General features: G+C 46.5%; 1 protein-coding gene across 1 annotated transcript; it reads left to right on the top strand.

Annotated features, from left to right (window-relative positions):
• Positions 1–8,253: 8,253 nt before the first annotated feature.
• On the top strand, positions 8,254–14,560 carry TEX55 (testis expressed 55). Its single transcript, XM_075106660.1, has 4 exons — positions 8,254–8,403; positions 9,421–9,909; positions 10,181–10,243; positions 10,878–14,560. Exons 1-4 carry the CDS (start codon positions 8,386–8,388, stop codon positions 10,989–10,991), a joined length of 684 nt encoding a protein of 227 aa, XP_074962761.1. The 5' UTR covers positions 8,254–8,385; the 3' UTR covers positions 10,992–14,560.
• Positions 14,561–15,957: the final 1,397 nt, after the last annotated feature.

The following is a 15,957-nucleotide window of genomic DNA, read 5'->3' on the forward strand; positions in this document are numbered from 1 at the left end:
CCTTTGGGACACTGATGGGTTAGTGTTTTCAGTGACAATGCAGTGGAAATGAAAATGCTGCTATTGCCACTTTTGGCTAGAAAACTTTGCAGGCATATGCAGAATCATAGAAAATAAGGTTGAAAGAAACCGCAAAGAATGATCTCTGCTTTCCTTCTGGAAGGAGGCAAGATCATTTGAGTGTGTTCATCTAAACTTCTCTACAGGCAGACGGCCTCGAGCCATTTATTCCTGTGCCTTATTATTGTACCATTAGTAAAGGCTTCTTAATGTCTAACCAGATCTTCCTTCTGTTTAAGCCAATTACATATTGTCCTATCCCCCAGGAAAGACAGCACCGATTATTACTTCTAAGCAGGACTGTGAGCGATGTATCTAAAGACTGACGCTTATGTACATCTGGATGGAAGCCACAGCCCAGACAATTTTTAAGGGATCTCCATAGACAGTATAAAGTGCTAAAAAACTTCACTGCGGAAAATTTTAATCCAATTTGCTCAGATGGAAGAGAAGGATGGGAGTTATTTCCTAATGCCTGCAAAAATGCGGTTGTCTTACATCCAGAGGAATGTTAATTCAGATCTCTTAGTGACATGGTCTGAAATATAATTTAATTGGGAAGCAATAGATTATATTTGTAGTAAATTTAATCCTAAGTATCTGACTCCATTTGAATGCTAGAAAGCTTTTATTTCAGTGCTACCTAGCATCCTCTAGCGATATCCTGAGTAGCAGAATGACCTCTGTTGGTGTTCTTTTCCAGCATATCCTACGAAATGGTATCTCCAGTCTCCAAGGAAAAGGTCAGTGGGAAGAGGTTACGCCCAGAGCTAAGAGCACATTAAGCTAAAATTCACTCCTAATTCAAGAGCTGGGCTGTGGTTCATGAACTAGGGTGTACTACTCCATGCCATTCATGGTGAAGCAAATGAGATCTTCCAAACGGTGACCCATTTCCAAAAGTCAGCCTCTGAAAAGCCAGCATCTCCTCCAGCTGACAATCCTATTTCTCCCTCTCTGTCCTCCATGCCACAGATCCTGCTCCTATGTATTTGAATTTGTGCATTTCATATTCCCCATACACATTCCTCCCCATTACATTAATTCTACAGAGGACTGTAGAATTGTTCACACCTCTCAGGAATGTGTATTTGGTAAAGAGCAGAATACGGCTGTACTTCCCTCCTATGTCCCCCCAGCCTCCACCAATTTGTGAAAAACAGCTTGAACCAGAGCTAGCTATTCAAAAAGACCTCAGTGGATTGTCTTCCAGGAATTGGAAGTGGGAAGAGTTTCTAGTCTTTCAGCTCCAAGAGAGCAGTGCCCAAGATCTAGGCACATCCTCATGGCTAGACAAATGTTTTGCCACCATGTTATTCGCTGCTGAGCCAAGACAGCCTAACTAAAACCACAACAAGGGCAAGAGAAGGGAAAAAAAGACAGAAGGCAACAGAGTAATGCTTCAGATAAGTGTACCACTGTTTGTAATCAGCTCAACCCCATTGTTAGTCTTAGACCTGGACCCTGTATCTGCTCAGGTCCAAACACAGAAACGTCTTTATTTCCTTCTGAAAGCACTGAACCCGCATCTTTAAAGGTCAGTGGGCAAACTCATCTGGAGTCAGTGCTCTCTTTTCCTGGTTCTTTCTCTAATTATCTGTTTGATCACATCCTGAGAAACTTGCCAGTGTCCACCCTGCCCCCTTCCACCCACTACCTTAGAAGATCACCCCTTCCTAGCCACCAGCTCCCTCTGCTCCCAGGAAAGCACATCGGGCCTGATTTCTGTAGGCACCAGACTGCTCCTGGTTCTGCAGAGAACAGTAGTTATTCAGAGCCAGGCAGAATACACACTTGTCCAATGCCTGCAGGTTAGGACATTCATGAAAGTTAAGGTAAATTAACCAAAGGTGTGACAGGAAAGCACAAGAATTAAAGCACGTTAAGCCCTGCGTGGACATTCGGGGATAAAGGGACCTTGCTTTGCTTTCATTTAATTGTCACCATAGTGAACTGAGGCCATTTTCCTTCTGTATCAGAGCACCCACACAGGGGTTTAAAGCACTTCGACTTCTGCGCATTACCTCACACCTCACACTAATTTGTCTTAACTCCCCATGTAAACAAGCCCTCAGAGGACTGATTTTTTCCTCTCTCATGTGACAGTTCACTTTATCACAAAGTGAAATGTGTTGGAAAAAACTATTTGCAGTGAATTTTCCCTCAGTTGTGCCTGCAGTGACATCTTTGTTGTGAATTGCTACAGAACTTCTCCCTCTGCCTAATCGTGTCTTCCTTTTTCCTCTTTAAAACAGCTATATTGGAACAGCTTATAATTAGTAAAGCAGCATCCCTCTACCAGGCAGATAGGGAACTGTTGGCCTGGTTTACAGGTGGGTATGGAGGTGATCCAGGGAGATTAACTGCTGATCTCTGGGTCGCACAGGATATCTGCAGCTAAGCATAGAAATTGTTTAAACCCAGGCCTCTTTTGCCCCGGAAACATCTTTTCTCCTCCCCTCAGTGGCTTTTCCCTCATTAGAAATAGTCAACGAGCTTCTTCAAACCTCAATATCGTGCCAGTTGTGTGGGAAAGACAAAAGAGAAAAATTACTACCATCTGCATGACTCCCGTGCAGGGACAAATCTTTCCCCTCTCCCTCTCCTCCGCTTCTTCCATCCCCCTCCTTTTTACTTAAGAGCAGTAGGAGACCTTCACATTAAGATACTGAACCCATCACAGTTGGAACAGACAAAGCCAGAGTGAGCAGGGAGGTGATGGAGGCTGAGACAATGTATTTTTAGTCATTTCGATGAATTATGGAGACGTGAAGTTGATAATTTATTGAAGAAGGGAAACGGGGGACTCTATGTAAATGTTTTCAGATGAATAATTAATGTGGTTTTCGAGCATCAGGGGGTCTTTAATTAAAGCCTCTGTTAAACAAGGCAAGGCAGACGGGCCCGGCTCCTTGCAGCAGCTAATTGCACCTTTCCCATGTACAGCTACTATTCAGAGACGAAGCATCATTTGCATCAATAAAGAAGGACAGATACTACCTAGGGTGAGTGGCAGGAGGCTGTGGAGACCAGCTCAGTGACCCCAGGGCTAAGGTGGTTTGCATTGCATTTTAAATTACCTTGCCATACAGGCCAAATGAGGGGGTGTGAGGAAGCGAGGACGGCGAGGCAATCTGGCCACAAAGCTTTGAGGAATGCAGAAAGCCACTCGCAACTGTCCATGGATTACAGCCTCTTCAAAAGGGACATACTGATAGGGTTATCCAGGGTCCTGCTGTCACTGTGTAATACATTGGCCTTCCAAAAGCCTGCCCCATGGCAAAAGTTGAGTTCACACCAGAGGGGAGCACAGCAATAAGGCAGCATTTGCAGGGTGAAGACACAAACCTGTGCCTTCCCACTACCCAGGTGCTATCCTTATCCCCAGCATCCTCCACAGGCACCACTCCCTCAGGTGAACACCATGCCTGGACTCTCCCTTCCTTCAGGGATTTCACAGCTGATGCAGAGAGGATGGGATGAAGGTTCGCTGTGGATGTCAGTCAGAACAGAGCATCCGCTCCCTCTGGTGCCACGTGACAGTGAGACCAAACTGAAGCCTTCTCACTCACAAGGACTGGGCCTCCCAGAAGGTCTGTGGTTATTTCACAAGGGAATGTATAAAACCATGCTAGTTTCAGGAATTAGAGTGGGACAATTAAGGAATGACAGAAGCTGCCACAATTAATACCACTGAGCAGGTTACAGTATAATCCCAAATTTGGCTTATTTAAACTCCCAGGGAAGAGCAGGTAAGTTTACAAAGGGGACAAAGTCTCATTTTCCTGGCGCACGTTCTCCAAATTAGACATAGACTAATTAGTTTTTACACCTTGGCAAAGAAGCAGTGTCTCACATTTTTCATTCATTTTTATCACCAATAACATTCATGATGACATTATAAAGTGAGGAGAAAACAAGAGACAGCTGAAACTTTAATAGAAAGGGTTAAATCTAATGTAGGCTAAACAGATTCCCAAAGCAAATATTTCTGAACGCAGAAGCTAATAACTTGTTTCTTTTCTGCATTGCCAAAGATGGGACTGAAAGAGACCTCAAGGGGTTACCTAGTCTATGCCAGTCATCTGTGAAAGAGGTGTGCTTAACCTGATACAAGTATCTCCCCACTTTCTGAAGCCATTCTGGAGGCACTCACTTTTGGCACTGAGCACAAAGACAACCTGGAGAGCACCCCCTCAAGAAAGGTCTCTCTGTTCTCCACGAACACCTTGGTTTTCAGGAAAGCACCAAAACTTCAGGATTGCAAGCATGCGATTTCTGTCTGTCCATACCAATGCTCTTGAAGGGTCCGACACGCTCCTGCGAGCTCAGCGAAGGTTTACTGCTGTGTTTTGTGGAGGCAAACACGGCAAGAAGGTGTTGGAGGATGCACTCGGAGCCCCTGTGAGCAGCTACGAGGTTCTGCTGCTCTCTGCTGGGAAACGTGGGCAGAGCCCAAGCAAGAGGCCATACCGGGGAAGAGCTGGATTTGCCAGCATGCTCTGGCTTGGTCTCTGCACACCAACACTTAAGAGCCACCTTTACAAAAGCAGACACCTGGGTGCAGTCTCCTCCTCAACCGTCGCTGTTGGAAGCAGGCCCACATTAAAGGTTGCTGGGGTAGGAGCAGTCTGGGTGCAAGTCAGCAGCCCCAGCCTGCCTCTCTTCCCCTTGTATCTCAGCTCTCTCTTCTACGTCATGCAAGAGCCAGCTTTCTCCACATTGCTCTGTTGCGCTTACACCTGCGCCCCTCCCAGCCTGTAATGCAGTTACTTTCTCAACAACCCTCTGGATGGAGGGTAGAGCAATTACTCCACCATATAGGTATGGAACCAATATGCACGGCAACTGCGCAACCCACCCAGAGTCACAGGTGGGCACGTGGGTGAGCAGAGATGTCTCTCCAAGGACCCCAGCCTCTTCCTCACAGCCTGTTTTTTTGATCACTGCTACATGCCACAAAGTGCTGACCAGACCTCAGGAAGGTTTCAACTACACCTGGCTGCAGCTGTGCAGAACCAGAGGTCAGAGAGTCTTGGAGCAACAACATGCAGGGAAGCACGAGGACACAGCCTTGGGTATCGGCTGGGCTGTGGCAGCCTCATGGATCGCGTAGGAGGGGACCTCGCCGCTCTGGCCAGCAACCTCAGTCTGGGAGAAAGCCTGAGTCCCAACAGTGGCTCTGGCACAAAGTAGAGGGACAAATTCCCCAGCCTGGCGCTGACCAGGGCCCTCTGCCCCTTTAAGCAATGACATTTCATTTTCCAATGTGTTTCATCTCATGTATCCCATTATAGTTTTCAAGTACTGGATGAGGTGACAGGAGTTTAAGATGGGCATTTTCAGGATTTGGCTATTATATATGTATACTTACAGCTCAATAAAATAAGAAGAAATATTCAAAGTGAACAGACTGTGGAAAGTGATTTGTTCCAGCTCTTCACTGCAGACTCAAAAGAAACCAATCAAAGAGGCACAGGAGCGGTTTGAGCACAATTTATTAACCCAAAAGGGGCCGCATTGTTAACCAACATTATTTATAGTGAACAGCTCAACCATCTCTACTGAACAACTGTGTGATACTGCAGGGACAAATGCAATGAGTTACTACACAGACAGGACAAAACCAGCCGCAGATCTTTGTTACAGCTGTTAGAAAAAGTGTCCCCAGGAGACAGACACTGAATCTCTAATGGCTACCTCATTTCTCTGACAATTTATTTAAGTTTTAACTTAACAGCAGGAATGATAGCCATGGTTACATAGTGACTCCCAATAAAGGAGCATATTGCTGATCTGCAGCTGGTGTTTTCTTATTTATTTCAAAGTCTTTAACTTCCAGACTTAGCATATGGTGCCATATAAATAATGATGTAATAATACGTTTTTTCTTTCCATGTGCCTGGATAGAAAAAAGCCATGTGATTTATGTTACATGAGAATTGTATTTAAGGCATTATTTTGCTCAGAATTTTTAATGCATTTAAAATGCATCTTCTGCCTTTTGTAATCTGTTCTTTTGAAAGAATAAACAGAGCAGTGATGTTTATTTAATGGAGTCATTCATCTTACTTCCTTGTACAAAATCCTAGCTTTCCAGCTCCTGCAGCCAGATCCCTGCAGTAGGCAGTGGGGTTAGAAATGGAGAGATCTGCTATTTACCAGTGAGGCACAGATGAAAGGAAGACATTGGGCTCGAGATTTACCCACAGCAGGATGCTCTTTGAAGCCAGCAGGCAGCTGAGAACTGCTTAGTCCCATCCAGTGAAGGATGCAGAGGAGAAACCCATGGGAGAAGTTCTGAGGGGAGTCATGCTGTGGAGAAAACAGCACTGGGATGGCTCAGCATACAACTACCCATACACACACAACTGAAAGCAGGTGCCTACTTTAGCTAAAACTGTAACTGCAATTACTAGAGCAAACACCGCTCCCCTGAAGTATGACAGGGATGTAAGTTTACAGTTTTCCTTTCAGACCCTCAGTCTGTGACCATTACAGCTATGCAAAAATACCTAGCTGCAGGGCAGGGAAGATCTCCTAACCCACACCTCAATTGTTTCTGGATGTTGCTGTCTTAGTTTCCAGGCTGACTGGCAACAAGACCTCATCAAGCAAAAACTTCTTCACAGCTACAAGGGTTGCAAATGTGAGTTGAAACATGCACAGATCACTGCGAAATACACAGAATATTTCTAAGGGATGTACAAGACAAACCAGCAAATATTCTGCCTACAAACTTAAGCCTGCTCCATTGGTTTACAGCTCCTGGAGGAAAACTGTCAGGGTCCACAAATCAAAGGATGACAATCCCAAGCACCAGGCTGTATACTGTACCCTTTCCCATCATGTGAGGACAGAATAATCAGTGGAGGTTGAAGAAGTCAGATCCTGAAATCTCCCTGAAAGTCTACCCCACCAACTCCCTAAGACACTTCAACCATTTTACAGATTTTACCCAGTATCATTCAAGATCTTTCCAAGAGAACACATTAAAAAAAAAACCACACTCAAAAAGCCAGCAGTCCCATCATGTCTGGGACCATTGCAGTCACATGGGAAAGTGGAAGAGGCAAGACAGTCTCAAAGGAGTTGAGTAATGACCTGGCATCCCATGAGTGCAGACAGTGCTCCAGTGCAAGATGATCTGAGTGGTCAGTGTGGCTGAGGATACGGACAGCACTGTCACGAGGCCAGTACTGGAGTAGTGGGGAAGCTGTTTCTCTTAAAATGTCACCACTGTAGCCTGAAAAACAGACACAGACTGAGCTGCTCTGAATAGAAGTGACATATGTTAGTTTAGCACAGGTTTTGAAGTCCTGCATCTCCCTCCCTCTCACCCCGCCATCAACCCCCATGGCAGTTCCGGCCACTCATGTTTCATCCCAGCTCTTGTCTCACTGGAGTATGAACCAGAGTATTTCAGAAGCTGGTTACTGTGGTAACCCAGCACAGCTTTTATCTTTATTCCTTTCATCTCCTCTTTGGGGGAAACTGGCAATCTGTTTATTTGCTTTTTCTGATGAAGTTCATCACACAGCACAACTGTCAGGATCCATGTAAAACTGAAGAGAAAGTTCCTCTCACATGAACGTGCATGCAAATATTTCTCTCAGTGCTCTACTACCCTACCTCTTGCTTCCCCACTTCTCTTTACAAGCTATTTGCCACGTCCTTTTCCATCTGATCCTCCATGTATTGCTTGTCTCTGCCCTTCTCCTCCTACCACGGTACTGATAACAGGGCCAACAAGAGCAAATGGCTACCCCATGCTTTCTTGTGTCCTTTACAGGACCATGGCAAGGCTGAAAGGCCCTAGCCAGGCCACGTTTTGCCGAAAGGACGCCAGAATTCAGAGTGAGGTGACTGGGCTCCCTGCAGAGCCAAGGGCTGGTGGCGGGCTGGGCTACGGGCCGCAGACCGCCATGCCCTTCCCTCTGCCAAGGGACCCCTTGCTTCCACCAGGCCACAGGCAGCCCCCCACGGAGGACTCGCTGGTTGCTGGCACGCACCAAGAGACCTCTCTAGAGGCTGTGGGGGGAAGAATAACGCAGGGGGGGAGGGCGGCCACCGGCACCACGACCGGCACGGAGCCGAGGCACCGCCACAGCGACCAGCACTTCCGCCCTCGCCCATGATGGCCGCGCAGCGCTCGCTCCCACGTGACCCCGCCGGCACCGCCTATCCAGGCGGAGGGGTGGTGGTTCCCCTGGCAACCCCTCCGGCGTCGCCCACCTCCCCTCCGCCCCCCCGCCGCCTACGGCGAGCGAGGAGCAGCAGAAGAGGCCGGCGCCGGGAAGAGGCGAAGCGCGCCCCTGCCCCGCCATGGAGAGACGGGGGCTGGTGAGGGAGGGCGGCGGTGGCCCCGGGCCCGGAAACCTTTTCCCCTGCGCACACCCAGACCCGGGGGTCGCCCCCGCCGGCTGCACCAGCCGGTGCTGCCCCCGAGCGTCCCACCCCAGCCTCCTGCGCCCCCAGGCCCCCTGACCCCCGCGGCATACTGCCCGCCCCCCCAAAAAACAAAGCGTCCTGTACCCCCTACCCCCAGGCAGAACGCGCCCCTTCCCAGCTACAGGGATGGGTGCGGGTCCTGCCCCCCTCCCGACCTCCCCCTCCCCAGCACCCTGCTTCATGCAACAGAGCTGCAACCGGGAACCCCCAAAGCGGCGAGAACCCATCGTGCCTTCCACCTCCTCTGCCCCGGGTGGTTTTGGGATGAGGGGGAGGAGGAACGCGGCGGGACCCCTCCTGAACTCAGTCACAGGACTGGGAGTAGGAGGGTGGATACAGCACAGTCCGCAGCCAGCTGCTCAAGGGGGAGATGGGCAAAGCCCACCCAGATTTCAGCTGCTTGCTGTCAGGGAGCAAGACCTGGGCTGCGCCAAGCAGGAAGACAGCCGTGAGCTGAGGGCAACCCCAGCACAGGCAGGGCAGTGCCAATGGAGCGCAGCCCACAGCACCTGGGCAGGGTGCTGATAAGAGGGCTCACCAACAGTCCCACGCAAGGCAAGGTAAGGAGCCCGGTCTGGGATCCATCTGAGGGACTTCCACCCAGAGACAAAACTACCTATAGTATACACCTAGAGTGCCCCTAAGAAAATCAGTCAGTCAGTAAGCATCAGGTACACCTACTGCATAGCTTAAACCAAGTCTGAAGGCTTGGGCCTGAGCTTAAATGAAGTTCCTGGATTCATGGGCAGGAGGTGGGGGTGAGAGCAGTCACAGAAATTAAAGCCTTTTAATGCATGCTCTAAGATGGGCTGCAACGTATTTGCAGAAGGATGCAGTAATGTGATGTATCTGGTCTACGGGGCTACATGTTTAAAATACTCTTTGTTCTTTATTTGTTAAATATTTTAGCACAAGCCCAATGACCATTCAGAATCTGAAGTGGAGGAATCTAGCACATCACGAGCTTCTGAACCATCTGAGGACCATACACCTATAGTTGAATCCCCACCATCACTGGATGACTTACCTGGGGTTGAAACACTAGCATCTGCAGAACAGCCATCTATTGTGGAATTGCCAGTGTCTGCAGACCAGCTGGTTGTTGAGAAACCACCAGATTCTGAGGACCAGTTACCTGTCATTGAATTTCCCGTATCCAGGGAAAACTCACATGAGATTGGATCACCTGTGGGTGAACTGCCAGGTTTCAAAGTCAAGATGTACATGTCTGACTCCACACAGGCTGGCGGTAAATCACCTGAGGCTGGGTCATCAGGAACTGTAGTCAAGCCAACGGAGACTACATGTGAAACATTGGAGCAGCCAATGGTGTATGAAGACCCCTTTGAAGCCTCCATTAAGTACATGGAGAAACATAATATTTTGCAGATATTTCAGGTGAAATATCTCTTTCCCTTCTCCCTCCAGAGGCTTGCTTGAGAAGGTGGGCCTAAAGTTTGCTTGGACCAAATTATCCCTTCCCCAGATCCCTCCTTGTCCTGTGCTTTCTTAAGTGTGGACTTAAGCAGTAGAAAAGGATCCTTGATCATAATTGGGTATTGAAAGAGATGTTTGCTTTTTATAATACAGCTAGTGTTGGAGCACAAAGTGCAGCCACCCATCTACCCAACCATCAATACTTCTTTCATTCTGTCTGTCTCTGTCTCAGGAGATCACAGAAAAACTGGTGTACCAGAAGCCCGATGACCCCTTGCAGTTCATGTTGCTGCAGGTATGGTGTCTTGCTGGGGCTCAGTGGGGACTGTCTATTACAGCCACAGCAGAAAGCCAGCTTTGCTGAGCACACCAGAAATGTGGTCAACCCATGACCATTTCTCTCACTGTGTGTCTGCTGACCTGGAAGGAGAAGCACGGGGCTGGAGCAGAGTGCCTGGGGTGCAAGGGACCACATGTGCCCTAAAAGGAGAGGGAGGAGAGATATGGGAGGGTGTGTGTGTGTGAGAACCAGGTGGAGGGGGGAGAACGGGGTGGATGTGCCCTGGAGGACTGTTAGCTGAGAGGCGAGGGAAGCTTAGCTGTCAACTGTCAACCACTCTCATCAACTGTCAACTCTGCTGATCCTGCAGGGTTTTAAAACACAAGAAATTCAAAGTAAGTAGAGTGAATGATAGTCTGGGAGTGAGTTAGAAGTGTGGGGAGCTCCGTGGGGAAAGGAGGAGGTTAGAGGAAAGAGAGGGTCCTTTCCTTCATTGCTGTCTAGTCAGTCAGGGGAAGCACCACCTTTGTGGTTTGCTGCTGGGTTCATGCCATACTGAATGCAGAACCTGGGGAGGAGTGGCAAGGTCAGTTCTGAGCACCAGTGGTAAGGAAATAGGCTCCCAATTGTCCCTTTTGCTTTTGCCCAGGTGCAGTCTATGATGAATGCCAGGCAGGCACAAATGGAGGGAATATTGGAGGAGAATGAAGATGCGGAGGTGTTTCTGGAAGAGGTTCTGTGCACTCCTTTTGACCCCTACTGACCTTGCTGTTGCGGTATTGCATACGGCCATCACAGCACCGTACTTTTGTAGTCGTTGGCAGTAACTTGGAACAGATCTGCTTGTACCTCTGTTTCCTGATTTTTTCTGTTCTGTATGCCTGTGCTTCCCTTTGGGTTTAAATCCTGCAACCAAGTATTGGTTTGGATGTACAAACTCAAATCTTAAAGTGTGCATGGACCTGCATGCGCATATGACTCATCTTGAAGAGGCAGGTCTGCTGAACTCCTGTGCAGTCTGTGCATACAAATGTGTAAATCCCACATTTAGGCCACCCCTGGAGTCTGCTTTTCTGTGCAGAGAAACCTCACAGCTCAGACAGTGCAAGTGCAAAAGCAAGTAGAATTAAAAAGCAGCTCTGGATGACCCACAGGCCTCTCTTTTTTCATGCTGCATTGGTGGCTTACTGTCTCCAGCTATGCAGTAGCGCCAATGCCCATCTAATACTTTGAGAGGCTGGGTCTGTGGCTTTCCTGCTGTCCCCAGAGCTCCCGTGATGCAAGAAGTTGTCTCCCTGCCTCTTCCACACCCTGGGCACAGCTGTCTCACCCTTAACCATCCCTGCTGGGTTCTGATCACTCTGCTTTTTGGGGTTGCCCTGCTTGTATCTTTGCAAGTATGGTGTATATTTTGAAAAACAGAACAGTAAAGCAACAGTTCCACGTACCCTCTGTGGCTTCAGAAGACATTGTCTCTCAGGAATGTGGGAGGTGAATAAAACTAAACAAACAAAAAACAAGCACTAGTAGCCCGGAAAATTCGGAGTCAAGGTATGTAATTTAAACTGCTTTCAATTCTCAAAGCACTTACAATCCTCATTTTCGTACTACTCAAGTGTCTCCACCCTGTAAAGAAAATTTGTCCTTCTTTTTCTTGTCTCTTTCCTGAAGATTATTGAAAATGTGCAACAGAGCATTCTGTTATTTTGGCTTTGTTTCATATGTATGTGCAGTAGGTGCCAGAAAGTTTTTTGTCACTACAGACTTTTCTCTTTTTTAGGCAAGTGCTCTCATTTCATGACGGATGGTAGCGTATTCCCAAATGACTGTCTCTATGGTTATGAAAAGAGCACCATAGAAACTTATCTTCCATCTATCTATTTTCAGCTAAGTCTGATGATTAGGTTTTGTGATACTCCACAGCAGAGCTTGGGCTCAAAAAGCTTGACAATATCAGAGGCAAGTATTTGGCATACAAATTCTGTGTTGCCTTTCTGTCCAAGGTTCTCAGAAAAGATCAGTTAACTCATGTGTTCCGGGTTAAAGGCAGGTAAGTACCCCTGTCATTCATAGGGCAGGAAGTTTTTCAAGGTTATTGTGAGCCTAAAAAATGGCTTAAGATTCAGGTAAAATCTTCATGAGTTTTATAAGAGGTTTGATGTAGACTTAGGCATCTAGATCCCACTGAAGCAGTGAGGTACTTTGAAAGCCCTACTTACCCTCAGCAGCTGGAAGAAGTTGACACTTAATGAAACGCAGAGAGTGACTGGTTTTCAGCCTGATACATCTTTGACCAAGAATCAAGAATCAAAGCCCTGTGCGTACACATGATGTGAATGTAAGGGAAGTGCTAATGCACCTCTGTGAAACGGGAGTGTATGGAAGATGAACATACTGGCTGAAGCCTTTGCATCTCTATGGTCACTTGTCAGCATGTTTTCCCAAGAGACGGAGATGTTGGCATGTCTTTGGATTTTGTTGTAGAACAGGATTAAGGTGCTTTTGGGTACAGCTTTAGCTGTGAATTTCCTGTTTCTATTATTTCTGTATTGTATTTTGTTGTTCTTTTTTACTTACGAAAAACTTTTGAGTTGTAATATGTTCTCTGACTATAGGTGTGTGCCTTCAACGTCAAGTCAGCGTTAAGGGAGTTATGCAAGGAAAGATCCTTAATTTCTCTTTCAGATAAGTTGAAGTGAGCTGGAGTGTAGTCTTCCTACAGATGACAAAAGTTTTGCAAGAGAGGCCCTACCCAGAGTTCCTCAGCAATATCAAAGCCAAAATTTTCCTTTGGTGGCCTGGCCACATTATCTCATGCTACCAAAGTTGCTGCGTGGTAGCAAGACCTCCTCCCCAGTGCATGTAAGAGACACCAGCTGTCTTCTTTTTCTCAGGCTCAAGGTCCCTCTACTTTGAGGAGCAGCAGTTGTATAGAAATGAATGCGGCTGCGCTCGGGATGGCTGCGTGGGTCTGCAATTAGCTTGTGTAGGTGGCACAAGACTGTGGAAGGCAGTAGGCCAAGGACAGCCCTTCAGCTTTGACAGACTTAGGGTGGAGTTATCAGCCCTGAGGAAGGGCTTTGACTGGAAATATTGGGGAACCCCTCAAAGAATCAGAGAGTCATTTAGGTTGGAAAGGACCTTTAAGATCTTCAAGTCCAACCATTAACCTATCATGATCTATCTGAGAAGAAATGTCACTTCCTCAAGCCTCTCAGATGATTGGATTTTATTTTGAATGGCATTTATTGAAGAAAAAAATCCAGGAACTTAGTTTTATGACAACAAAAAAACATCTTCCAGGTGTGCGCGTAGGCTAATGCAAAACAGCTGTCCTTTCTGATTTGCTCCAGAGTTTTTCTGAAAAATACATCTTAGCTCTAGCAAAATTCTACCTTACAGTAAGGCACTATTGTACCACTGCTCTTTGTATGTGTGAAGGCTTATCTGTGGTGAATAAAAGGAAAGAAGTTAGATTTAAAATGGAAACATTTACTGTAGTCGTAATTCCAGAGTGACTTTCCCTTTTTCCATCATTTCTTTCCCAAACCATTGGATCCGTGTTTCTTCTTCATAAGTGGACATTTATCAATATGACATTAAACTGTCATTACATTTCTTGCCTTGGGTGCTCTGAAGGAATTAACAGTTCGTTGTGTGTAACCAAAATTATTCCATATAAGTCCTTATAGCGCGCTAGTCACAGTATATTTGAATGCCCTCCAGTAGTGTGCTAAGCAACGTGACTAACATCTGTTGTTTGTTCTTTCTCCTCTCCACAAGGGAGATGTCTGTGCACCAAAGTGCATTCTTTTTAAAAGGGTGTTTTGTTTTTTTTACCCACACCTGTGTATTGCTGTGTGCTTCTAACGGATAGGGATAGGTCACGGAGTAGAAGGTGGGGAGTTCGGAGATAGTTTGTACTTCCCAAGGGTGTTTCCTCTGTAGTTTGAGCTCGGCACCAAGAGAGCATGGTATTTTCATAGATGAGATCTTTTCATTGATCCATAGACAGATGCAGAAGCATGACATCCAGTTCAGCTGCCAAATAGCATGGTCTTGTGGTGTGCGGACCATTTCTGTCATGAACCTTGTACTCCCCTAGAAGCAGGATGCAAAGGGGCCAACCAGAAAGGCAGCGTGCTCACTGAGAAATAGGTGTCTTGCATCAAAACACCAGTTTCTTTCTCTGCCATCTCTGCATAGAACTTAAGATGAATAAGATCTTATAGAACTTAAAATGACTCAGATGCCCCAAGCAATACTAAAGTTGCCTGTGTACTGCCTCTAACCAATTAAAAATTAAATAATGCTGATTAAAGATCCTTTGAAAAGTTCACACAGACTCTGCTCTGCTTCTTAGGTGGAGGGCACAAGCTGGATAGCTCTTCAATGGCCAGCTACTTATAGCATGAGACATTTCATTGTGACTCACTGTATATGAATCATTGCTACATAACACAACACCGATTTTAAGCTAGTTTAATGCCATTGATTTCAAAGTTTCACAATCATGTGAAACTCGACGTAGGCAGCAGAAACTATTCAGGGCTTGTACATCTGAAGTGGAAGAAATTAACTTCTGGGTAAAGCCCAACAAAAAGCTTAGCTTAAGAGAGCACTCAAGCTGAAGACTGGAGAATGTGGAAGTGCTTAGAAAGGGGATATACCAGGGAAAATTGATCAAACCCTGTCTGACATGCCTTCAGGATGTATTCAAGGGAAAGCTTCTCTTGACCATTCTTTCAGCCAGATGAAATGCAGAAGAACAAGAACATACATTCCCTTAAGGTCAAGTATCAATATCCACACTGCCTTCCCTTTTTGGGACTGCCTTCATGGAAAACATTGGTGTAGGAGCATCACCAAAAAGTTCATGGCCATGCCTCAAATACACGAATGAAAAGGGGAACTTTGACTTGTTGAGGTGAACTGGGGTAAATGAACAGTCACTTGCCATCTTCTCCTGGGGAAAGGTGGTGGGCTGGAACGTCACTGCAAAACAGCTGAAGATAGGCAAAGCAATCCTTTTGTTTCTGGAAACTGGAAGCTGACTGCAGATGCTGTGGTCCTTGGTCTGTATGAGAATTGCCTGGTAGGAATGAATGAGTGGCTCTTTCTTTCTCCCTCAGCTATCCTACCAATTTGCCATGCAACTCCTCTCCCAGGTGGGAAGAGCTCAGCCTTCTCTTCTGGTGTCACTTCATAAACACCAGTGAAATAATACCAGGGAAGAAACAAACTATGAGATGGCCTCACTCGCTTTATTTGTCGTTACTTGCTTTGACACCAAAATTGACCTTCATTGTCAGTCATTCAAGTGGCAAGAGATGGAGGAGCACAGGGCTGTACAGAGCCGGACTTACGAAGGTGCACAGCTAACTAGTACAGTTTGCAAAGCAAAATGGTAGGCAATGTAGCTAAGGGAGTGCAACACCCACTTACACTGGCTGTGACAACGTCACTATTAACTTAGCAGCCTTTAACACAAATGTCTTATTTGGAATCACCTGGTCCAACACACAAAAATTATTCTTACAAACTATGAGCCAGGATCCATATTAGGGTTAGAGAGTTTGTAAGAACAAGAGGTGACCTCTGTCCTTCATCCTTCCTGTCCTTCCGCTTATCTTCTAGTATAAAACAGGAAACCGAGGTGAATAAAAACGTGGAATAATACATTTGTTTGTTAATGGGAAAAATATATGTCATATTAGCCCTTGACGAAA

Source organism: Phalacrocorax aristotelis, chromosome 1 (genome assembly GCF_949628215.1).
Source record: "Phalacrocorax aristotelis chromosome 1, bGulAri2.1, whole genome shotgun sequence".
Classification (NCBI taxonomy): Eukaryota; Metazoa; Chordata; class Aves; order Suliformes; family Phalacrocoracidae; genus Phalacrocorax; species Phalacrocorax aristotelis.

What these genes read in the sequence shown, in the direction of transcription:
- TEX55 (XM_075106660.1), top strand. An exon ending in ATATTTTGCAGATATTTCAG is followed by an intron (nt 9,910 to 10,180) that starts GTGAAATATCTC and finishes TCTCTGTCTCAG; the next exon opens with GAGATCACAGAAAAACTGGT. An exon ending in TGCAGTTCATGTTGCTGCAG is followed by an intron (nt 10,244 to 10,877) that starts GTATGGTGTCTT and finishes GCTTTTGCCCAG; the next exon opens with GTGCAGTCTATGATGAATGC.